Below are 25,210 nucleotides of genomic sequence, written 5' to 3' on the forward strand. Positions count from 1 at the left end.
CCAGGCTTTGTGGGTGCAAAGCAGCAGCTTGTCCCTGCTGGGAGCAGTTCAGATCCTGCCACACAGCAGCACCTCAGCACTTGCTGTGTCCAGTGCTTATAGGGGTGACCACTCAGGAGGGGCACTTTGGACCCTTCCCAAAAAACAGGGAAGCAGGGACTGGTGATTTGGAGACCCAACTATCTGAGGGTCACTGCTGATCTCTCCTTGAGTCACAAGGCACTGATTATCCACTCATGGGCACCGGGCTGAGGCAAATCTGGGTGTCCTCCTGGCTGCAGGAAAAGAGGAGGAGAACTGCCAGAGCCCACAGAAGGTTTGGGAAGTGCAGGGTGTGTGCTGGAGGGCAGAGCATCCGGGGAGCTGCTGGTCCCCAGCGCTGTGGGGCCGCGCTCGCGGTCGAGCTCCGGTTGAACGGATGCCAGCAGGGGATTAATGGGGATGTAGCAGAGATCAGTTGCACATTTGGCTCCTGAGACTTTTGTGAAATTAAGATGCAGCGTTTCAGGCAGTTGCTTCCCAGGACAGTCATTTAGAAAACCCAAGTATGTTTAATGGTACAATATGCCCTGAAGTACTTAGAAGGGAACTAGAAAGTAATACCATGACACAGGAAGAGAAAATCATCCAGCCCTGCTAAACAGCTTCTGTGCTTAAAATAGGTAAAAGGTGAGGAATAGCCAAGTCCTTTTTGGGCAGAATCTTTAGTGATTTGTCTGGAAAAAATATGGAAAAGATGATGTTGTCCTAATTGGACTCTTGCTCCTAAAACCACAGGTAAGCAGTTTATTAAAAGCTTCCGCTCGGCTCCTGACCTGCTGGTTCTGAGCTCAGTGGGGTTACTGCATGCTGTTCCAGATGTGCTGTGGTATCAAAGCACAGGTGGTGTAGCTGAGGAAGCTCTCACTCCTTCTTGTTGTAATTCCATGGCAATAATCTTCATCTCCTCAGTAACAACCCATCCTGCAAAAGGCTCCTTCATCCCCAGAGTGCTGTCTGCCCTAGGAGAATGTTGCTGGATACACTGGATGTAGTCTGAGATTTCTCAAAATTAAGAAGTCTTTAGAAGCAATCAGTTTGCTCTAATTTTCTGGCTGTGCCCCAAATCCAGGGAAGTTGCCTTTTGCAGGGAAAGCAGTGCATTTATAGTGACAGAGCTGCTTCATTCTGCACAGCTACAAACTACACGGAGACTATTTGTTCCAGCCCATGTTTTGGGGAAAGTAACAGAGACTTTGAACTGCTCCAACAAACAGTGCCCAGGGAGAGGGTACCCCTGCTGGTAGGCAGACCTGGGTGGTGAAAAGCACTCATGAAATATGGCCAAGAAGAAAGCCATTTCTGTCTTTAAAAATAAAGCTGTCGCTGTCCTGAAGTCTGTTGGGGAAGCCCAGCAGAATTGCCCGTGTGGGTTACCAGAAGTGGCTCATTAATCTAGCCTGTGGTAATATCACAGGATCTGAATCTCTTGGGGGGAAGATAGAGGAAATTGCTGTGGAGGCCCCCAAGGTCGTCTGTCCCACCTCCAGATGCCTCACCCTCTGTGGGTTTTGGCTCTCTCATTCCCATGTGGGCACTTGATAATATCACTGATAACTGGTGTGGGCACTTTCTGGGAGATCTTAGTCTGCTGGGTCTGGTTGTGGCTAGGAGCAAGAATCAATACAGCAAACTCTGCAGAAGAGGCAGTGGACAGGAGAGTCTCGCCCCTCAGTAGTTCCCAAGGTTTTGGGCAGCTTCTTGGTTATAAAATTATCTTCATAGGACACCAGGCGAGGACTGTTGTGGCCAACCTCGGTCATTTTTGGGGGTTTGACTGCGCTCTTTGCAATAATTTCATGTTTTCACCCCAGCTGGGAGGTTGCTGAGGATCCAACAGCTTTGATAAGTGACCTCAGCTAATTCCCTCAGCGATGAAGAGCAGGATAAAGGTGTCAGATTTCCGTGGGTGCTTGTGAGTGGTGTTGAAAGCTCACCCCATCCCCAGCCGTGGCCCTGCAGCCGCGGGCTGCTGTGTCCTGACGCGCAACAGCGGCGCTGCGGCTGCAGGGACCCGCTCCAGCTTTGACACTGTCAGCAGCTCCACGAGTCAGAGAGTCCCTGTCCTGTGGGGCTCGAAGTGATGAAGTTTAGGGGCTCAATCACAGTGCTAGGGAGTGTGCAGCCTGGGGGAGACAGGGCTCGGTGCCATGGGATCTGATGTTGCAGCGAGGAGTTCTGGAGGAAGCATGCTCTGGCCAGCATTCAACGCACTGGAATTGCCACATCCGCAATGTGGCACCAGTGTGTGCATTTTGCTGCAGCCTTGGGAGTCCCATGGGCTGCTCCTGGTCCAAGTGAGCTGCTGGCCCCTTGGCACCTCTCCCAGATTGGTAGAAGTCAGTAGAAGAAAATGGTTGGTCAGAAATGACTCATAAAGGCCGTGTTTTCCTGCCAAAAGAATGCTGCCTGTCGGTCACAGAGCAATCCCTCACTGCCCTCTCTAAGGAAGCAGCCTACAACTTAATTCCCCACAACTTCTGGCTGGGAGACAGCACCCCAGGGACTTCCCTTTCCCCAGATGAGCCATGAGCCATGCCCACCTCCCACCCCACGTCTCAGGGCACAGCCTGCTCTCTACAGCCTCTCTCTCTGTCTGCAGGATGGAGACTTTCCCTGCAGTGGCCGAGGAGGTCCTGAGGGAGTTCCAGGTGTTGCTGCAGCACAGCCCCCCTCCCATCGGAAGCACCCGCATGCTCCAGCTCGTGGCCATCAACATGTTTGCAGTGTACAACTCCCAGCCCAAAGGTACCACGTGCTGCTGGAGGGGAAACTGGATGGGGATCAGCCACTCCCCATGTGGGGAAGGGTGGGGGACACACCAGATGGGGAGGTGGGAGTGGTGCTTGGATGCCTGTGGGTGTCAACACAAAGGGACTTTGGCTGGGCCTTTGGAGAGGCTTTGGCCTTGGCTGAGGTGTCTGAGGAATGAAGAGGCATCACATCCCCCTGGAGCCTGAGTCATAGCACAGAAGGAAGACACTGCTTTATGGCTCTGCCTTCCCAGTGTTTAAGCTGGGCCTTGCTTAGTGCCTGTGCTGGCACCAGAAGGGCTGGGACAGTCTGAGACCTCAGCTGTGGCTGCCTGTGTCCATGCAGGTGGGTGGGGGATGTGATGCCACTCTCTGAAACACTGGATTGGAGGCTGTGCCCCATGTTCATGCAGAGAACAGCACAGATCTAGTGTTAACTACTCTCTTCCTCTCACTTCCTCCATCCACCCAGCAGCCTGGATGGTCTCTACCATTGACAAGTTTAATGTGCTGGGCAACAGACACACCACCAAACTAGAGCCTCTTCACTTCATCTTCATCGTTTAAAACGATGATTCCAGGGACTGTATTTTTCCCTGTGTCCCCTGTAACATAAGCTCAGCAGCAGGTACCCAGGTCTGCTTGAGCGGTGAATTTGGGAGCAGGGATGGAGCTGCTCTCCCTGGGTGGGAGGAAGCAGCGTTTCACATCCTGATGCCTTGGGATTTAGATCCCAAAGATTAAGGCCTCCAGCTGATAGATTTCAGCTAAGGCCAGCATGTGGGCGATCAGGCTGAGCCCCAGAGAGCTGCTGCTGGAAGATCCCTCCCTTGTGAGCCAGTTGGCCATTGGTCAGGCTGGTGGTCGGTGGCCAAGATCAGCTGATGGAGCAAACCAGCACCAACCAGAGGGCTGGGAAGTGGCTCCTGTGCACTGTGCCTGCCTTGCAGGTACTCTCCTCTCCTGGAGGGAGCTGTCAAATCCCACTGGCGAGGCAGCCGTGCCCTCGCTGATGCCAGATGCCAGCCAACGATGGTGTGTTTATCTTTGAGCTCCAAAGTACTTTGTGATTATAAGCAAATGCCTCTGTGTGACAGTAATTATTGTATTCATAATATTGATAATACCCTTGGTAGGTGAATTAATAGTGGTGTCTGTGCCACAGACAGCAGCGGGTGGGAGGAGAGGATGAGATTTGTCTGGGATGGATGGCAAGCCCCTGTGGCAGAGCTGGAAGCAATCCCAGCTCTCAAACCACTGGGCTGTGCTCGTCCATCCATAGCCGAGTTGTGGATGTGTGTGAGTGACAGAGGGGGAGTGCTTTTTATCTCATGAAAAATAAGTATTCTCAGAGTTTTCTGCCTCCTGTGTGGGTAGCTGCCAGCTGCTCCCAGTTTTCAGATCTCTGGAGAAAGCAAACCTGTTCCTGCCGGGGCGTGCGGAGCAGGTGGCGGTGCTCGTGGAATGCCTGCAGGTTGGATGGCACCATGGCTGCCGTCTGATGCCAAGGGCCCTTCGGGGATTTCCCTAAGGGCTCTTTGCTCTGGTGACCCTGAAATATGCTGAGAGTGTTGCTGGCAAAGCAAACCCTGCTGTCAGCACAAATGCCCCGGTGGTGTCGGAGCGCTCGTACGCCGAGTGCTGGCACAGCACAGGTTGGGCTCGCTGCCGACACTGCCATACTGGGAAGAGCTGGGTGCAGATGGAAATCAAAAGCAGAACAGCAAAGGGTCTGGAGTTCAGAAGGAAGGCAGGAATGTTGGAATGATTATGGAGTACCCTGCATGGAGCAAGGGTGCTGGCTCACTCCCGGGTGTGTGGGCTGCTGTGGGCAGAGCCTGGTGGGAGTGCGCGGCAGGAACGCTGTCGGGAAGGTGCGGGTTCCCATTTCCCAGCACATGAATCACCTCCCTGTGCTGCAGCAGCAGGGACAGCAGCAGGAGCCAGGGGGCTGAGCCACCCCTGTGGGCTGTGGGAGGCTGGCGGGACACAGGGAGCAGTCCCACCCTGCCTGCATCCCAAATTGCCAGGAAGCGTTGCTGGGGAGCCAGCTGTAGTCAGAGCCTGGCTGTGTCCACTCCACAGAGCTGGATCTAACTTCGTAGTTGGACCAAACAGCCTCTGGAGATCTCCTCCTACTGAAATCCTCCTGCAAATCTGGGAGCAGAGCGTGGCTGTGTCCTTCCCATCACACAGGCCTGACGCTCAGTTTGCAGTAGCAGGAGGAGATCCGTGGGTTTGGGGCTCTCTTCCCTGATATCCAGGAGTGTTCCTTTCAGGGATAGATGCTCCCTCCCTTCCTTGCTGTGTATTTCCAGGTCCCTGGAGCCCCAGTTACCCCTGAGAAACTTGGAAATGTGCTTGTTACTCCATGTCTGGTGTGTTACAAGTCCCTGGTGCTGAGATCCAGTGGTGCTGGCAGTCATGGTGCAGTGTCACTGGTATAACAGACATACTGGGGGGAATTATATGAAATTCTTAACTCCTAAATAAGAACTTTTAAGTAAAGAGTCAGGTATTAAGAAAAAGGAAACCTAACGATTAAATGCTGTGTTAAGCACCTGTCTTCCCTCTTTGTCAGGCTTGCACCAAACACAAACCTGCCCCATCTCAGCCTCAGTTTCTCCCATTTTTGGCTTGTGTTTGGTCTGTCCCTGACCTTCAGTGAGGCAATGGGCAGCACGGGAGGTTGGGACTCAATGCAGAACAGTTTATATCTGCTGCTCTTTGCTTTTTTACTCCTTTTGCTGTGATGCGGGTTGGCCGTGACCCCTCAGGAGTGCCCCTGTCCTGGCACGTGTCCCCTTATGGGATTTGTGACATGTCCTCTGTGTCTCTGCTCCCAGCCACTGCCACTTTTTTATAAACCAACCAACCACAAGGTCACCATGTGCTTTTCTGACAGGGTGACTTTTTTTGTGCTGTGTTTAAACTGGTTTCCAAACCAGCCAGCTGTGAGCAGCATGTGGCATTTCACATCCTCCTCCCACACAGGTCACTGCTGTGGTTACCTGAACCCTGCAGTGGGTGCCAGGGCTCAGGTGAGCACAGGCAGGGCTCTGTTGCCCGTGCCCAGTGCAGCTGAGCCGTGCTTGTCCCCAGGGACAGCACCAGGCACGCTGGAGCTGGTCTCAGCTGCCTGTGCAACCGGGCAGCACTGGGAAGATCCTGGGAGATGAATTGGATCTGTTGTTTTCTCTCACAGAGGAAGCCAAAGAATTCCCACATGAAGTGCATCCCCTGCTGTTCAGCATCAAACTGTGTGTTCCTACTTTGTCCAGAGAGGCGTGCAGCCAGTGAGGGTCCCACTGACCTGGCTGCCTCCTGTCAGGAGCACTTCAGGTGTGAAAAGGCTTCTTGCAGGCCTCAAACCCATGGGACAAGGAGTGCCCACCCGGGGCAGGGAAGCAGAGAGAGGTGGCCGCTCTACATGGCAGAGCTTTGCAGTTGCTGGTGCTTTCCAGGGTGGGACATAGGTGAACTAACCAGTGTTTTGGGCCATCCTGGGCTTTGGCTGGGGCGGGACCGTAGTGGGGTGGCCCGTTTTAACAGTTTGGTAGCCATCTGCACAACCAACTCACAGAGAAGTTTGGATCCCTTTATCCCGACCACAAACACTCCAAGAATTTTAATTTTTTTTTAATTCTGTAATTTGGGGAAATAAAACTCTGGTTTCTGAAAAGACTAATTGAAGCCGTGCTTGCGGCAGGGGCATCTCGGTGAGTGGAGAGAGAAGCCCCCTCCCAGCCCATCTGTGCCCAATTTACTCCGATCTGGCCTCTCTGAGGCTTTTTTCTTTCTCTCTCTCTTTAATAATTTGTTTTATAATTCCTGGAATCAAACCCATCTCAGACACACTGTTTTATTTTACTGTATTATTGGATTATACTTCCTATAAATCACTGGATGTTATTCATAGGCCACCACCAGAATAACTTCCCCTCTCCCCCCAAGCCCCCCCCACTCCCGACGGCCCCGCATTCCAAACAAGCGTGCACCAAGGTGGGGGTGCAGCAGCACGGGGCACCCTAGAGACACTTCCCGGAAATCCCAGCAAATTTGCCTGGCTGTGGGTGTGAAGCATCAGGCTGCAGCACCTGGATGCCTTCTGGCACTCTCGGCCGGTCGCGTTGTGCCGTGTGGAGGTTGTTAGGAGGTCGGGCTTAGGTGGAAGCGGAGAGGGGAGGGGGCTGCCATATGTGCATCCTCAGCACATGTAGGGAATGAAGTTGCATCCCCTAGGGCCGAGCAGAGTCAGGGCACAGAGGCACGGGGAGGGTCTGGCCAAGTGCGTTGCTTTAGCTGAGGATTGGGAAGGTGGGAAAGCAGTGGTAAATGGTAGTTTGGGCAGGGTGACCCGTGCACAGGACATCTGCTCTGCCAAGGGCAACGGGTGAGGAGGAGAACCTACTAATTGTGCCCTGGCAGAGGGACTGTGCTCATGTCGGTTGTGAGGAGGGCTCAGTGTGGCAGGGGCAGGCTGGGCTTTGCTCTGCAGACCCTGCGTCTGTCTTCTTTAGGGGAACATGGTTGAGTTCTCTGTGCAAGGTGGTGTCAGCTGGGAAACCTTGAAGTCTTGTGCAGAAAGGGAGCTTTCACAGCAGCAGCTTCAGAGCACTATCTGTGGCTTTTGCCACCAGCGTCCTCAGGGCCGAGCAGGTCCGTGCTGCAGGGGTTGGAGACACTCTGCCTGGCTCAGAGAGGAGCTGCTGTCACACAGCTGTGACTGCAAGAGTTTGCTAAGGCACGTGGCCCTGCTTGCTCCTTGATCGCCGACACCAGCTTGAGATGTGGATCTTGCCCAGGTTTTGGAGCACACAAAGGAAGATCTGTAGGTCAGTGCAAATGCCCTGCAGCACTTAAGCAGGTGCAGGACTTCTCATTTTTATTGGAGAAGACGGGTCAGAGCCCTGGGATGAGGCTGTGCTGTGGTAACCAGCAGCCAGCTCTGCTGCTATCCCACCCTACTCACAACCCTGTGCCGGGCACAGCAGGTCTCGCTTTGCTGACCACACCTGCTCAGGCTTGCAGCCTGAGACCTTAAAATATCCACAGAGATGATGCAGAGGCTGGTGGTGTCTGTCCTCAGCAGAGCCTCAGCTCTGACCACTGCCACAGGCTCATTTCTGCCAGTCGGACCCAGCTCTGCTCAAAAAGCTGACTGCAGCATCAGAAGAGGCTCAGAGGAAGCAACTTCTGATCACCTGTGGCAGCCTTATCTCGATGTCTTCTCATGAAGCTCTAACCACATCTTCTATGACAGAGTTGACAAAAGGTGGAGGGAGTCGAATGCATGAGAGTCCAGTTATTTTTTGCCCGAGTTCAGAAATAAAGCAGTGTTGTGGGTAACTGCCTCGGTTTGGTGGAGTTTTAAAATTAGGCACAAAAGAAAGCTTAATAGACCTCAGGCTGTAGATAGCAGCAGAAGCAACTTGATCTTTCCCTGTCTGGGGACTAGAACTCAGTCCTTTTCTCTGAATTTTCCTCTTTGTGTGGTAAGTACACACTTCAGCTGTGGGCTGACACCTTTGGGCTAAACAACCAGGAGGCTGATGAAGATTGTCACATTGCAGGGCTGTGTCAGGGGACACTGAGCATCTGCAGCCCTGTGCTCCACTGAGAGCAGAGCCCGAGGTCCCTCCACCTGCCTGGGGGACTCGGTCTGTAGTGCAAAGCCCACTTGATGCAGGGAGGCTGGAGTTGAGCATTTTGACATCTGGCTTTCTCTGGGTGCTGGGGCTGTGGTTGATGTACGCAGTTGTGGACAGAGGTGTGTGCAGCTGCACCTGGCAGTGGCTGTGTGACTTTCCCTCTGAGACTGGGCAGTGCTGCCTTTAGCGAGGTGGTGTTAAGACATTACACTTCCCAAGGCCTTAAGTTTAGAGGAACTGGATGTTTAATTTATCCTTCCCCTCCTTTCACATTGCTGCTTATATTTTCTTTGTGCTTCAGTGGTATTTAGGGGAGGAAACCCAGAGGAGGGCTGAGTGATTCTGGTGTCCATCCTTCCCCTTGCTGCATGCCTTGCACTGAGGCTTCTGAGCAAGCTGGCTCTTTTATGTCACTGCCTTGGCAAAGAGCTTTTATGCTGAACCTGTTGTTTAGTGATATCTGCTACTCCTGTATCCACACACAACTGCGACCTTGAGATGTGTGAGTAGGAGGAAGGGTTGAAGTGTTGCAGGGAGTGATACCTGCATTGCTCATCTCAGGAGCCACACAGCTTCCTGTGCTGAGCCTCCTAAGGGACATGTACGTGTCCAGAGATGGCAGCTGACCCTCCAGGGTTTCTCCTCTGAGCCATTGGGAGTGTTGCAGGTTGGCACAGTTGCTGGGAACTGTCGGCGCCTTTCCCTTCAGGGAAGGAAGCTGTCTCGGACTTGAGACACATCAGTAAAGTTCAGGTAAAATAATTCTGGCCCAGACGTGTCTTCAGAGTCTTGCTCTTGGGCTCTTGAGGCTGGTGGCAGCAATGTTTAGACCAAAGTCTTCCTTTGCTTATTCCCCTCTGTTTCCTGTTTAAAAGGCAGATTGTCACATATTTGGGGATTTATTTACCGTAATTGGAGTTATTTTCCTGGCTGCTGGCTTCTGCCCTCTGATGCAAGACTCCTCAGTGAAACGTGTGTCCAGAAAGCCATGTGACTTTTTTTTCCCCTTGCCACAAGTGCCAGCAGGAGATGCAATAATCAACGCGCTGCAGGGAATTTCCACTGGCAGTTCAGGTTTCTGAAATCTAGACGTTGGCTTGGGAGGCAAAAGATTGAGCAGAGCTTTGTGGCAAGGAAGGGAAAGGTTTCCAGCAAAATTGAGTGTTTGCTGGTGTGTCAGACTCTCCACTCCTGCCCTCCAGCTCAAGTGCAGCAAAGTCCCCACCGAGTGGTGTTGGATGAGCTTGCTGGGGGTTTCTGCCTGGTCTGCTTGTCACACAAGCATATCCTGACATCTGCCCTTGAAGCTGTTCCATGAGGTGATACCGGGATCTCATTTCAGGGCAACAAATCGAGGGGAAATGATTTGTAAACACAAAGCCTGAGTCTGCTTTAGAGCCAAGCTTCAGCAGCCCAAGCAGCAAATCAGGACAGAGTCAGTGACAGGTGAGGTGAGGTTGGAGAGGCTTTGCTATGGTTCTGAGGCATGGCCAGCTCTGCAAATGCTGAATCCAACCACTATTTGGATGAAGAAACAGCGTTGCTGTGTAAAATGAAAGGCAGGAAATGGAGCAGTGGCACACTGTGTCTGTCTGTCCTGCTGTGGAACAAGAAAGGAGGTGCTGAGGCAGCTGTCCCAGGTCTCTGCATCTCCCCAGCTTTGGTGGTGGAGAAAGATGGGTGCCAGGGAGCCAGAGTGAGGTGCACCAGGTGCAGCAGCTTTGTTGAAGCTTTAGATGTTTGCAGTATGACAGGAAGTCCTTTTGCTTTTGAAGAGATATTTCTGATTCTTTAATGTGCCTTGCACCTTTGATTTCCTCATGCTTTTAAGCAGCACCAAGTCAATTACTGTATTTCTGTTTAATTCTCTGAGAGAACACTGTATAATTAGGCTAATTATGCTGCTTTGTGAAGTTGTAAAACTCCTGATTGAGCTTGTGGGGCTGTTTTATAACCTCCCAGGTGTAGGCAGGGAGGGCTGCCTGCCCCATGCCCCGTGCAAGTTTGGGTGGAGCCTGCCAGCTCGGTGAGGGTAGTTCTTTCCCAGGGGCTTCCCCATGGGCTCATCCCCTGGCAGCTCCATCCTGCCTTCCTCTTTTCACAGGCTGCAGTCCCTCTGGGAATCCTGTGCCCGGTGCTGGGGGGTCTTGTTGGGATCTCTTCTTGCCTTAATGTTGAGATCAGGAATGGCCGCACAGCCAGGGCTGTATTTCTACTCTTGAGTGTATCTGAGGAGGTGACTGCACACAGGTTTAGGTGTGGAGATCTTTTGTTTTCCCTAATTAAGCTGTGTGTGCTGTGCAACAGGTTCTTGGCGGCACAGAACTGGCTTTGCCTGTACTAAGTGACAGTCAGGAGGAAGATGTGACCTTCAGGTGTCACCCTGGCTGTGTGATGCTCAATCCAGCTTCACTGACCAGCACAGTTTAACCCCAGCTGAATGACAGCACTGAAAGCACACGGCCCATTTCTAATGGAAGGGTCATTATTAATGCTGGTCAGTGTGGCTGGTCATGGCCTTTGGGCTGCCTGGTGGGTGACACACAGAGGGCACAAGTGATTTGTCTGCCCTCTCAGGTCCCACCCCAGAGAAGCAGACAGGAGCATGTCGCTGTGGAAGGCGAAGGAGATACCCATGGGGATGGGTTTGGCGGTGAAGTTTCTCCATTCCTCCTCTCCCATCCCTGGTGGCATCATCTGTCCCCCTGACCCTGGCTCAGTGAACTCCCGGTGCTTCTCCACCGGCCCCGGGAGCGAAGCCGGGGCGTCTTGCGTAAGCAGCGCCTGCTCCCCGGGTAATGGCACGGGGATGGAGAACGAGGCTCCGGCTGCCAAAGGCGGCTTGGGAACAGCATAAACCCTTCAGCCCGAGGAGCCAAGGGCTGACAACCCTCGTGCCTGGTGCTGGGAGCAGAGCTCGTCCCACCCGGGGGGCCCCAAGCGCGCTCGGGGCCGTGGCGGAGAGCGGCCAAAGGCGGCCACATGGGCCCGGGTGGCTCGAAAAGCAGGCGCAGCGGAAGTGATGCTCCCTGGCCCATCTGCACGGGGAGCAGGAGACGCGCCCCAGCTGGTGCGAGGCCCTGGCAGCCCCGGGAGCTGCCGTCTGTTGGGCTTTACTGCTGTCTGCCTTGAAACACGGCTTGGGAAGGACGGGAGGGGGGTCGGTGGCACGGTGCCAGTCCCGGTTCTCCTGGCCTTCTCGTTCCTCTCTCCTCCTCCTCCTCCTCCCCGCTCCCTCCAATGCTTTAAAGTCACATTTCCAGGCCAGACATAGAATTAATCTCTGGGCACTTCACATTGCTGGCAGCGCAAAGCAGGATGTGGGATCTTTTTTTCTCTCTCTCTGCGTCTTGGCTGACTTTTTTACCTCTCGAAGAATTTGGAAGGGCCGTGAGATTCCCCCCACCCCCCTTTGCCTCAGTGCCGTGCAGTTTTTCAGCACGCTGATCACCCTGCTGTGGCTTCACCCTAATAGATTTCATATGCTGACACAGTTGACATCAGTACCAAACTATTTTACATGTGATCTGGTGTATTTCCTGAGGAAATCTGCAAGATATTTATTAAGAACTAATAAAATAAACCTCTCCATGAGCTTTTAGGTAGTTTTCAATTTTTCATGTCTCTCTCGTTTCCTCTTATCAATGAGTTTCTATTTTCTCCCTCCTCTCTGACCATTGCATAAGGAAACAAAAATAAATGTTTTAAACCGTTCCTGAATGGACACTGGGAATATTTCTGTAGTGATGTATTAGCAAAGTCGTATTTTTAGGGCTGTATTGTCAAGACTAAAAATATCCCGCTGCAGTGCATCCTTTTTATAGGGCTTTGTGTGTGGATGTGCTGAGCATTGTACAAGTTTGCACCAACGTGCAAAGGTCTTTGTACTACTGCAGCGCTGCCTCCCCATCACAGCTGGACTCCATTAGGCCTTGGAAATTAGTGTAATCCTGGTTAAGAAAGGGAGGGGGGAAAAAAAAAAAAAGAAACAATCAATCTCTCAGAGCCGCGTTTCCCCAGCTGAGCCGGGATACCTGCGTGGCAGCCGCGTTCCGAAGGGCTCCAGCAGCCGGTGGTTTTGCCACGGCTTTCCTGCCACGGAGGGTGTTCCCTGACGGAGAACAGCGGCTCTGCTCCCCCCCCCCCCCCCGCCCCGGAGCAGCCGGGTTCAGGCAGGGCGGGCTGTGGGCTGCAGTCACCCAGCGGGTTCTGCTCATTCTGCACACCCGGGTACCCCTTTGGGGCTGCGCTGTGCTGGCAGGCAGCAGCGTGCGTGCGCGTAGCAGGGAGCAGGCTCGATGCTTTGCGTTCTCAGAGGGATTTTCTGCCTTTCTGCTGTTTGCGTCTCCTTCAATTAACTGCGATCGGAACGGAGAGAGGCAAAAGTGGTTTCTGGGCTGAGAAGCCGCCTCCTCTGTGCGCTGGCTGCGGGGGGACCCCTGTGCAGTGATGGGAGGTGACTCTGCCTCTCCGTCACATGCGATGGATGCAGCCCTTTCCAAACACGATTTCCCCTCCGGCTCGCATCCGCGGATCCCGGCGTGGCGCTGCGGCCGTCACTCGTGTCCCCAGCAGCAGCCCTGCGTCACAGGTGGTGGGTGCAGCGGCTGACGGGGTCCTGACGGCCGGGCCAGCTCCGTGCGCATGGCACACGCTGCACGCCGTGCTCCCCATCCTCCATTCTCTCCCTTTACTCGCTGGTTCCTCGCCGTAGTTTTCCTGTCTGCTGCCGTCTGGAGGGCCACAGCATCTCTGCTTCCTGTAGAGCAGTTCAGTGAAAGCAGTAATTAGGGCCCGTAAAAATTTATTTTATTAGCGAGAAGTGTTGGTGGGTAATTGGCCATAATTTGAACCCAGCCAGATTGGAGATTAATAAAAAAAAAAATCATACACATATATATATTTATATATATAAAATCACAGAGAGATCTTTTTACCAGAAACACCGGGGCTGTGAGCTGGAAACCCTTCCCAAGGCGGGTGGGACGGGACGGGATGGCGGCTGCAGAGAGGGCAGCCGGCAGCGAGTGCTTGTGCTGTACCCGTCCTTGAGGGTGTTTGACACTGGCATGGGAAGAAAGGAAACCTTGTTTTCCAAGAACTCTGCTCTTTCTCAGCTTGATAAGCATTTAAAATAAAAGCTGCACAATTGGAATTGGCAGAGCATCCTCATTCTTTTGTCTGTCTGTTTATTTTTTTCCCCTCATCCCTCGACATGTGTGCTACAGCCCAGGGTTACTACACCCCGTGGAACCACAGGCCTGGAGCTCTGCAGGCGTGCGCTGAGCTCTGCCCACCCCCGGCCTGGCTCTTTGAAGCCTGGCAGAGCAACAGAGATCCAGCCCCGACCCTGGCAGCCTCCTAATGGCCAGGGCACTGAAGTCTTTGCAAAAAAAATGTGTGTTCTCAACCCGTTTCAGCTCTCCCTCCACTCGCAGGACAGCAAACCCAGGGCTGCGCCTGGAGCCGGAGCGGTGGTTTCGGGATCAGGCTGTGACTGCACTATATGGACCCGATGGCTTTGGTATTTATAGGCTTGGTTGGAGCAGTTTGAGCGTGGCCAACGGAGCGGGAGCGGCTTGAGGGCCGACGCTCATCCCGAGAAAGGGTGATTGGAGAACTCCCATCTCCGGGAGGACGGAAGAGCCAAGCCCCTCTGCACACATGTCACGCGCGGTTGCTGCCGGTTGAATCACACCAGGGAGTTACTTCAGGCTACTAGCCCTGGTTGTTGCTTTGGTGTAAGTTACTCGGGGCGTTCCTTCAGGTCCGTAGTGCTTGTTTTTTGCTTGGCAGCCTCGGGGCTGGACCTGGTGTAACTGTTTCCCAAGGAATATTTTTGGTTTGAAAACTGAAGGTCAGCAGTTCGCAAGGGCTGCGCTTGCAGCCAACTCTGTGGTTCACCTTGTGCCACCGGGCCAGCAGCACTTGAAATCCTGATCAATTGATCTGCAACAATATGAAACCACAAAGGGTGACTGCCAGTTTAAACTCCCTGTCTCGCCCCATTTTCCCCACCCAAAGTGTCTTTCTGCCCATATCCCCTTTCTTGCTGCCTGTCTCCCTCCCTCCCTTTCGGCTGTGTATTGGAGTTTTTGTCTATCTTTTTCCATCTCTCTGTCTCTTTTCATAACAGTTTTTAATAATGTTTTAGTTAGTTCCAGCCTTTTCCCTCAATGGATCCCATTGGAAAATACATTTGAAAGGAAACAGTTATACACTTCCCTTCCTTTGAAACTCTGTTGGCACCTTTTCCAGTGCAGTAAACCATACAACATGGATTTTCAAAGTTTCCAAACACAGACATGCTGGCGTTAAATTTATGAAAAAATATTTTATTCGGCTGTATAGTAACTATGAGTCTCTGAGCTGCTGGTCACAGTGAAATCGAAGCTCGCTTTGGAACTGCAACAGGTTTTCAAATCTCTGCAGGAAACGGCGCTGGAGCCCGCAGCTCCCTCGTGTCCTCTTGCCAGGAGACACAGCAGCAAACAAAAGGGGTGCTGGGGCACCCCCAGGCGAGCCCACTGACCCCCAGCACTGCCTTTCCCTCTCCGTGGCCATGCTGGGAATGCTGCAGCAACGGTAGCTGCAGGGAATATCACGGTTGTGCCATTCCTATCTCAAACCACGGGGGAAAAGAGGAATTTGGCATAAAAGCGTGATGTCTTGTGCTTGTTAATGAATGTGGAGGGTTCAGGCTCTTTAGTTCCTGAGTGCCGTGGCGGGGGCTCCATCGCCTGTGTGAGCCCGCACGTGCGTTGGGACCCGAGGCTCCGGCTCCATCTGAGTTGTTGGAACACTGAGATCGTATTTTCTAACAGGGGGGCTCGGATGTTAAACTTCCTGGAATGGTTTCTCTGCGTGCTGTGGGTTTGTGCCTGTGGTCACTGCCTTTCCTTCCCACAGGGAATTGCTCACTCGACACCTGAGAACCTCCCTTTGCGTGGCACCGCTCGCAGCTGAATTTTCTCCAAATTTCCACAGGAGACCACGGCCCCCGTTCACCACCAGAGGTCTGGTGGGTGAATCTGGCTGTATCCTCTTGAGGAGCATTATGACGGGTTGTTTCCAAACAGAGCAAGCCTTGAAGGCTGTGCCCAGTTGCACTTGAGGTGTGGTGTAAGGCACACAAAGCCTCCTGTGATAGACAAGATGATGACAGGACAAAGAGATCCCAGGCTCAATTTTCCTGTTGTCCTTTCGCTTGTAAATTTTTTTTCTGTTTTCATGGGAATTTTCCAGAGAAGCCACTGATTAAGTGTTATCGTTGTGCTCAGTGCCACATGGAGCGTAGGAAAAGCTGCAAGATTCAGATCCAAATAATTGGATAGTGTAAACTCACTGTGTGTGCTCAAAGCTTGGGTTTGGATGCCTATTTTATGGTACCTCTAACAGGTACTGATGGGGAACTGAGCTTAAGGAAGATACCAGATTTTCTAGTCCCTTCACTGCCCACCTTGAGATGCAGGAGATGGAGTTCTCCTAAAAAACATAATACTTCAGGAGCTGCCTTTGATCCTACTCAAAGCAGAGTTGCCCGGTGTCTGCAAATTCCATCCCCTCTGTGTCACCAGCCAGCCAACAAGTGAGTGACACAAAAATAGTTGAGCACATGCATTGGGAGGAATTGAGGACTTCTGGATCTCCCTGAAAGTTCAGGACCGAGGCGAAGAACGGAATCCAGTTCTCCATCTTAATCCCCCAAACCATGACCTTGTCCTGCAGCCCTGAGCCTCACTGAACACATGCACATTTCAGCACATCAGAACACTATGCAGGAGGGTCTCTGCTGCCCGTTAATTTTCTGTGTTGACTGAAAATGGTACCTTGAGAGGAGAAAAAGTGATGTGTCGTTAGGACGGCTTTATGGTGAGTAAGTGTGATGGAGTTGACTTGAAGCTGCATAGATGCCTCAAAGTCTGGTGTTCTGAGAGCTTCTTGCATGTGTAATTCCCATAGTTTTCAGAAAAGCGAGCTCCCCCGTGGAACCAGGCTGACCTCATCGGGGATCCTTGGCTGGCACATAAATCTGGATGCACCACACAAGCCTCTGCCACTGCAGGAATGCTGCATGTGTGGGGCTGGGATCCTCTGGGGAGAGCAGCCACTGATGGTGCCAGCAGAGCAGTGAGGGGGCTGGAGAAGGGGCTGCTATGCTGTGCCACACTTGTGCTTCTTCAGCTCCCCTTTCCACCTGCTTTTCCCTCTCCAGTGCCTCACCTGGTTTGGTTTATTCTGTCCAGTCAGGTGAACCAGCTTCTGCTTTGGTTGGAGTGGCATGAGAGTTTTCTGACAATAAGCATAGGCCCCCACCTTGGCAAAGCAGGATGGAGGTGGCAGAAGGCACACCCAGACCCCTCTGCTGTTCCCTGCCAAATTTCTGGTTCCTGCTCCAAGTGTGAAGGTGCTAGGGATTTTGCTGAAATGGTCAAAGAATTTTTAACTTGAGAAGAACAATATATTTTCCCTAACCTCATTCTGGCAAATGGCTGAACCTTTGTAGTTGAAATTTTCCCAATAAATTCAGCTCGAAGAAAGCTTTTGGCATGAAGGATTGCAGCCTAAATGGTTAAAGTTTGGCAAAGTTCTTAGGAACTGAAACCAAGGTCTTATAATGGAAATTGTTAGGTAAGAATCACTGCAGCAGGGTGGCTGGGCTGTGCCCCTCTTGGTGGGGTGTCCTGGGGCTGGAGGTGTCACTGCCATCAGCCAGGGAGGCTGGAGGGACCAAGTAGAGTTGGAATGGGAGGTGGGGAGGCAGTTCAGGCTTGCAGGCATTTGGTGAAGACTCTGAGATTTCCTGCTTCCCAAGAGTTGGGAAGAGGGCACAGATTTCACTTTTATGTTTTTGCGTTTGCTTTGCAAACCACCACACTGGGCCCTCAGGAAGCTGTAGGAAGACAAGCAGCAAAGGAGGGAATGTGCTGAAACGGAAGCTCCACGCTTTGCTGTTCCTGCCCCATCAAAGGCTTCTTTCTCTGAATGCTCCTGTCTGTAGGCATTTGCTCTCATGAGCTTTCACTGCAGGCTCAAAGTGCTCACCCAGGTTTACACCCGAGGAAGCCAGTTCCAGGCTGTCTGCTCACATTTTGCTGTGAAGGACATGCCTACCCCCAGCAAGAGCTTGGGGAGTGCAAAATGCTGCCTGTTATTTGCTGCTGTTATTTGTCCTGGTAAAACTTCCCTCAGGGCTGGAGGAAATCTCTTGGGAAGCCCTGTTCACACCCCCACGCTGTTGTAAATAACATCTGCCACAGTCATGGCTGGGCACACGCAGCTCCTTGGGGGGATGCTGGTAGCTCTGGCCATGCTGCTGTGTAACCCAGCTGGGCCCCCCAGCTCTTCACTGGCTCTTGGTGAGGTTCATAGCTCTGGCATCTTCAAAAAGAGCTGACAGATCTATGCAGACAGAGGATAGGCCATCAGGGGTTCTCATTTTTCATTCTGCATCATGGCAGTGCCCCTAAAACCCTTTTCAATTTCTATCATCCACGATTTTTCTTCTTTCATGCAGCATTCCCTGTTTTATCTGAATGCCCTGCTCCCCTTTGGGCCTTTTTGCCATTGCAGCATCTTCAGTCGCATCCTGCTTGTGCATTTTATGGCAAATATTCCCTCTACAGGAAGAGACAGCTGGTGCCAGGCTGGTCTGGAGCTATAGATATGCTGATGAGCTGGCATGCCAGCCTGAAGGGACATGCTTCCTTATGAGCCAGCCAGGAGTTACATACATTTGGATTTGCCAGCCTTTTAGCTGCCAGACAGGTCAAATTCACATTGCTGTCACTTGTTGGCAGAAGAAGCTGTGGCTCTGGGGATCTGCAGTGAAGACTTTACTGTGCCTGTGTCACAAGTGCCAGTGTCAGCTCCCGTGAGGGCAGTGTGGAGAAATGAGAGTTTCTCTGGCAATTCTCCAGGTTTGCCAGCATGGATGAGCCTGGAGGTGCTTTTGCTCCAGCTGGGATGGTCAGGGACTGGCATGTCTCAGTGCAAATGTGACTAGTGACAAGTGGGATGGATGTGCCTCCCCAGGCAGGGGGAGTGTTTCTGACACTGTATGGGCTGTTCCACATCCCAAACTGACTCCCACAGCCTCGCTGGGGTCAGGGGGGCAGAGCAGGATCTTGGCCTTGCCGGCTGGGTCAGCACCCCAAGCGTGTAGGGAGAGCTCTGAAGTGCTGCTTAGTGCAAGTGGAAATGGCTTCAATCTGTGTTTTGACTGATGGGTCTTTTCAGGAAATTTCTGAGAATAACATTTCTAAAAATGGCTGCTTCTTTCCACTGATATTTCCTGGAAAAGGCTGTAGTTAATTTTAAACCATTATCCTTTTCCCTTTTCAAGTGGAAATGGCTTTGTGCTTGTCCTCAAGGCTAATGTCATTCTTTCTGACCTAGCCCGGGTTGTGTGATGGGGAGGGACATTGTGCTACAGCCATTGCCTCCTCTTGCAGGTCCTGTTGGTCTTCCAGAGCTGCAGAAATTGGGGTGCTGGGGGGACACTCTGTGCACGTGTCTGCTTTCCTTGTGGAAATTAATAACTTCTTATTAAGTTAGTATTATTAATAGTCACTTCACAATGATGTTTTTTGTCGTTGACTCCTGGCCAGCCCCAAGTACACAAGAAAGCTGTCCCTAAAGTCATTCCCTAAAGCTTTGTTCATCAGGGTCAGGAAGGATATACTGAGCTGGTTATCGCACCCCAGGTGCAAGGATCCAGCCCTGCCTGGGCTTAGGGACAATCAGAGCCAGAGACAAGCTCCTGGATCAGGCAAAGAGAGCTGGCAGCCCAGAGCTGTCTGGGGCAGGCAGCCCCTTCGTGTCGGGCAGAGCATGGCTTCCCCTGTGGTTCCTGGGCAGGCTCTCTGCTTCGGGTGGGAATATGTCATTAATTTTTATACCTTCCCCTGTAAACCATCGACCCTTTTTATGATGTCATGAGGGATTCCTTAATTTTGCAGCTGCTTCCTGGTTACGTCAGAGAAGAGCCTCCCGTCCTAGAGCCCAGCGCTGCAGTCCAGGACGGCTGGAAACAAATGAAGTGTTGAATATCTAATGGCTTCCACAGGGAGAACTGCTCCATCCTCCCCAGGCCCCCGGCATTCCTCACCTCCTAGGCCTCCCTCCTTCCCTCCCTCGGACAAGTCAGGCTTGCAGAGGGAGCTGCTGGCTCCTGGGCGGCCCCAGCTGCTGTAGGAACACGTGCAGCGGGTTCCCTGTGCTGCTGCTGCAGCTGAGACCCTCTCAGGACCTTCCTGCTTCTCCCTGGGGAGACATCAGTACAGGGAGGTGGACTGGGGGCATCCAGGTTATTACTAAAATCCAGAGGTTGCTTTGGGAGGGGTCGAGCCCTGTGTGTTGCAGGTGGTCACAGTGCTGGGGGAGGGGGCTGGGGCTGCCATCCTGTTTGCTCAGAGTCAGGGAGTGTCCTTCCAGGAAAGCTGCCCATCATTCCCAGGGTATCAGCCAGGCCTGAGCAGTGCCTCCAAGTTCCCAGGCTCTCTCGGGGGCAGATGAGTGCGGGTGTGACTCGCCAGTTCCCAGAGCTGGGAGTGCCAGTGACTCACAAGTCTTCCCCTGCCAGGGGGTGTCGGGGCAATGCCCCACAGCTGCGAGCGTCCTCCCCACACTTTTGCTGCTTTATATTCCCGTGGCTGTGTGCAGCTCTCCTCACCCGTTTCCTGCAGACAGCCCCATCCCGGGGGCCTGCCCTGTAGCCCTGCCAGGGCCGTGTCTGGCGGGGAGTGACTCACGGGGAAAGCTGTGTCTGAGCAGGGAGGGAGCAAAGGAATTACCTTCAGGTGGTGTCAACTCAGAGGTGACCAGCCCGGGTCTCTTCCCCTCAGGGCAGCAGCCAGCTGGTGAATCAGTTGTCTGTGCCTCCAGAGTTGATGTGCTGACACATCAGCCGGGTGCCTTCACCCCCAGCCCTGTGCTCACCGAGCTCCTGCAGCTCCTGCGTCCCCTGGCCAGCCCGTTATGTCATCCTTGGGATTGTGTCCATAGAACTGTTCGTTCTTTTGAGTGCCTTCCCATCCAGTCCTTCACACTGTCACCAGGAAAGGTGGCTTCAGCTGTTGTTGCCTGGGAGCAAAGCACATCCTTGCTGCTCTGCCAGCACTGGGGTCACCTGCTGCCAGCACTGTGTCTTCCTGGAGCCACAGCTCAGGTGAGGACGGAGAGGCCACTATGGAGACTGTCCCACTGGAGCCCTCCTGACCCTTGGCTGGAGCAGTCTGGTTGCCTCAATCAAAGGAATCTGGTCTCCTTTAAGATTTGTTGGCTGGGATTGTTTTAACTGTGGAAGGTTCAGCCTTCTTTGTGTTTTGTTAGCTGGGAAGGGTGGATGGAGGAGCATCCACTGCTTGCTTGTAAGCTCGGGGTTGCTGTGGCTCCCTTCCACCCAGACTGGGGGCACACTCAGAGCAGAACAGCTGGGGGCCCTCACTCCCTGCCCCAGCCCTGTCCCTGTGAACAGCCCACGTGTCCTGTGCTCACTGTGCCCCGATTGTCCCTCGCAGGATTTCCTTCAGCACATGGCACTCGAGCAGCCATGAGAAGCTTCCTCCAACAAATCCCTCTCCTCGTAGGCGGCTGCCCCTTGCTCTTTTCCCATTCCCGTTTCCTGTGGTTGGTTGTGTTGCCCTAATAAAGGTTTGGCACTGCTGTTTTGCACACCCTAGTGGGAGAGGGGATGTGTTTATCACTTTTCCTGGAGATTATCTGTTTAAGCACTCTCTGACAGTTACAATAACAAGGGCAGCGCGTTGTGTTTCCCAGCAAAAGGACACTCGCTGCTGAAAGATGTATAGCACTAATTAGAAATACATAACATCCGGCCACATGGCAGCCTTCTCCCGGCCGCTCCATTTCCTGAGCTCAGACGACTTTGACGACAGTTGGTTTATGTTTTCCATGAATATAACGTTCTCAGAGAAACACAAGTTTCTCCCCGGTACAAAAGTCCTTTTTCTCTCAGCCTCTCCCCTGTGGAACAGGTAGATTTATGGCTCCAGAAGTCCTGGGTCTGCTGCAGGCTCAGTGGGAGCAGAGCCCGCAGACCCTGGGAGACCCCGGGTAGGAGCTTGCAGAGGGCACTGCAGCTGCTGATCCACCCAGCTCCCTGCAATCTCTGCAGGAAACTGCCTCCTGGTAGGAAAACAGTGCTCTCTGTGCAGCCCGGACCTCAGCTGGGGAAAAAAAAAAAAACCAAACTCTTTCCTACACTCAAAGAAACAGGAGGATTCCTCTTCTTGATCTTCAGAAAAACTGCCTGTCACTGGTTCCCAGTTGCTTTTGCTCTGTTCTTGCAGTCTGATGCTCATCAGCTCCCATTTTTTTCCATCCCATCCCTCTCCTTCTCTCGCCTTTGGGCTCTGCTTCAGAGCAGATTGCCTGGGCACCATTGGAACAGTCTGGGTCCAATCTCCAGCTTGCAGCAAGCAGCAGTCACTCGTACAAGGACATTTCTACAGAAGTTCCCACCTGCTAGATGGGAGCAGGGCAGTTGCTCTGCTGCCTGTAGCACAGGTGAAGGGAGGTAGGAAGATGGAGCTTGCTCAGGGAGGTGAAATCTTAGCAGGTTTTAACTGTTGAAATGAATTCCTATTGAGTATGGAAAAACGGCTGTCTTTCAGATGTTTATAGCTTGGCCAAGTATGGACAGATTTCTAGTAGGACAGGAAAACTCTCTGTTAAGAAGGTTATTCTGCAGCAAAATCTCAGATCATCATTCCAGGATTTGCAGTTGCTACATTAGCTCAAGGAAAAGGTTGTAAGTGTTTTTTTTACAAACGGGGATAAGCCACTCTCTTGTTTCCTAGCCTCATTCTCATGAGTGGCTGAGCTGTTTTGGCTGCAGATTTCCAGGAGAATTCAGGCTGAGACAGGCACCTAGCATGGAAACTTCAGCAAAGTTTGAGCCAGCTAGAAGAAGGGGCTGACAAGTGGTGAATATCAGGCAGGGTGCTCAGAACTGTCACAGCTCATGTCCTGCTGCCCATCTGGCCTCCAGAGCCCTGACCTTCACAGGGGTCTGCAGGGCTATCATTTATTTTTCTGGTGCAGAAAGACAGAGAAAGACAGATCTTTGAGGCAAATTCATCCTATGAAGTATGGGGTAGTACAAATCAGTCATTTCAAAGTGTTTGGTGACATTCCTGCTTTAAAATGCTCAGCCTGCTGCTTTCGAGCCCCATGCAGCATTCCATGGACTGGAGTTTTGCTGATGTTGATGTGAGTCTACAGGTGGTCAAGAAACAGCTCCAGCCTAAGGAAGCTCCCCAAAGGAGGCTTTTTATGCCAGCTCAGCTCCCTGGCGTGGCTGTAGCGTGGCTCCAGGGACTGTGTTGGTACAACAACACAGACAAGGGTGTGAATTTACCCTGAGTCAGTCTTGGCTGCGAGTGCAGGAGCCCTGACCTTAGGTTGTGGTTTAACAAGCAGTTATTAAGGCAGCAGTGCCAGCTTTGCCCACCCACCTCTGCACCCACGCAACACCTTTGAAGGCAGTGGCACAGCTGAGAGGTGACATTTGTGAGCCTGCTGAGCTGTGTGATGCTTGTTCACAGGGTAGCTGCACAGGAGAGAGCTGAGAGGTGACGTGACAGGAGCTGTTTATCCAGGGCTGGCATTAGCAGAAATGTTTGCCAGGTTACAAGGGGAGAAAGGTGGAGGGGGAATGTGTTGTGGTTGGTGGTGTTGGATGATTTCCTGTGGAGTGTCACTGCTGTGGCTGCTGGTGGCACAGAGGAGCCACAGCTCCAACTACCTCAGAGCATGTGACCTCGTGGCCCCTTCCTTTGTGTGTGATTTCTTTCCACAGTTGCCTGACACCTCCACTGTGTGCCCCAGCTGTGCAGCGTGCCTGGGTGTGAATTGGGAGGGTTATCTGATTACAGCCCCATTTGGGGTTTCAGGGGAGGAAGTGGAGTGGATTTGTGGCAGCTTTAGCTGTTGGGGTGCCACTGATGCCACTTGAAGTCTCTGTCACCAAGCTTTTGGTGGCAGCCTGAGGGGTTGCCTGTGGACCAGGCACTCATTCTGCTTCTCCTGCACCCACTGTGGGTCTGGGGAAAAAGATCTAGGAATTACAGAGTTTGCCCTGACTTGGGCAGTCAGGATCTCTGCCTGCTCATGTTGGTCTGGGGCAGCTGGTATCTCTATTTTTACTAGTGCTGTGCAACTGCAGGGACAGAAATTACCCAAGTGTCACTCCATCCTCCAAAAAGATCTCTTTTCCAATAAGTTTGTGTCTTACTGTGCATTACCAGCAGCACAGACCATTGCTCAGCTCAGAAGAAATGATGCCCTGTGAGCTCCTGAGCAGATTTGTTGCTCTGACCCTCATTTCAGCATATTTTCTACAAATTGTTTTCCTCTTAGTGCCAGGGTTGGCTCAGACACTGAGTGGGTTCAGAGAGTTGGTTTCCTTATTGCCCATCACTCAAAACATTTTACAAGTTTCTGTTTAAACACCCCAAGTGCTTTCTTTGACTGTACCTTCACCTTGTCTGTCTCCTGTGGCACGGGTAGCCTGGGGTTTGTCCCCACAGCCTCTGTTAGCCCTGGCTCCCAGCTCCCAGCCTGGGGCAAGCCAAAGCTCCAGCCTCCCAAGGAAAGTGGTGAAAAGGCACAGAGAGAAAGTTTCTCCTGATTTATGATGCTTTCCTCTTTTCTCCTACAATTAAGCTCTTAAGAGCCTTTGCTGGTACATGTTCAGGGGTCTTGAACAAGCACCCACCTGGATATTTGTCTTTCTCTGCTGGAGGAGCCTACTGGGAATGAAGCTGATGAGCTCATCTGGTGAATGAACTTTCAGGACTGGGGGAGTTTTGTGCATTTTATGAGTTTAATGATGAGCTGACAACATCCATGGCAGCTGATCTGGAGCTGTGTGACAAAAGCCCTTAAGTGTGGGTGTCCTAATGCTCTTACCTGCACAGTGGGCAGCTTTGCAGGTTGTGCCAGGGCTGAGCATTGTTGGGGTACATGGGAGCACTGTGGCTTTATGAGCTGGTGGGCACACATGTTTGTGCGTCCATCAGACAGATGTTTGATGGACAGCTGTACCTGCCACAGCTCAAGTGCAGGAATCTTTTTACTGTATTTTGTTTGATAAATGTTGTGTGGGGAACTTGTAGCCTGCAGCAAGAGCTGCTGGTGGCAGTGGGAAGGGCTGGAACCAAGCCTGGCCACAGCCACCACAGAGCACTGGTCCAGCTTTTGGAGCCAGTCTCTGAAATGCACCCTGAAATGTGGGATGCTCAACACCTTCACCATCACAAACACCTTTAAGATTTGCCTGTTTTGGAGGGGGTCAGGATGCAGCTTTTGCACCAGCTCAGTTTGGGGGTCGCTGTGAGTCTGGCATTCCCAGGGACTGCCCACTCAAAGTGTGGGGGTCCATGCTGAAATGCCCAGAGATTTTCATCACCCAGGGGGACTTGCCAGACTCAGGTGTGGCAGCTGGACCACCGTGGTCTTGTTGTGTGTCCATTTAAGACAAGAAGTGAAGACAGTGCAGCATCTCAGCCGAGTGCAGGAGGAGGGAGCGCGGGGAAGACAACTGTAATTTCTTCGACTGGACTGTGGCCAGAGCTCTGGGGCTAACACTCTTAATTGTGGGAAAGGCTTCATGAAAGAGATTTACTGTCCCAGAGTGGTCACATCTTTAGTTTTATGTTTCCTCCAAAAGCTGACGGCCCCTGCAGTACGGCACTTCCTACCATTGCTCTGCGGCACCGGCTCAGCCCTGGCTCTGCAAGC

The 25,210-nt window shown here is 52.5% G+C and overlaps 1 protein-coding gene across 1 annotated transcript in view; it reads left to right on the forward strand.

Annotated features, from left to right (window-relative positions):
* Positions 1-25,210, forward strand: part of SMG6 (SMG6 nonsense mediated mRNA decay factor) — a 105,440-nt gene that overhangs the window by 24,266 nt on the left and 55,964 nt on the right. The window contains exon 10 of the mRNA XM_062506834.1: positions 2,642-2,787. Coding sequence (XP_062362818.1) covers positions 2,642-2,787 — 146 coding nt within the window. The remainder of the gene's footprint in view (positions 1-2,641; positions 2,788-25,210) is intronic.

Source organism: Cinclus cinclus, chromosome 22 (assembly GCF_963662255.1).
Source record: "Cinclus cinclus chromosome 22, bCinCin1.1, whole genome shotgun sequence".
NCBI classification, from domain to species: Eukaryota; Metazoa; Chordata; class Aves; order Passeriformes; family Cinclidae; genus Cinclus; species Cinclus cinclus.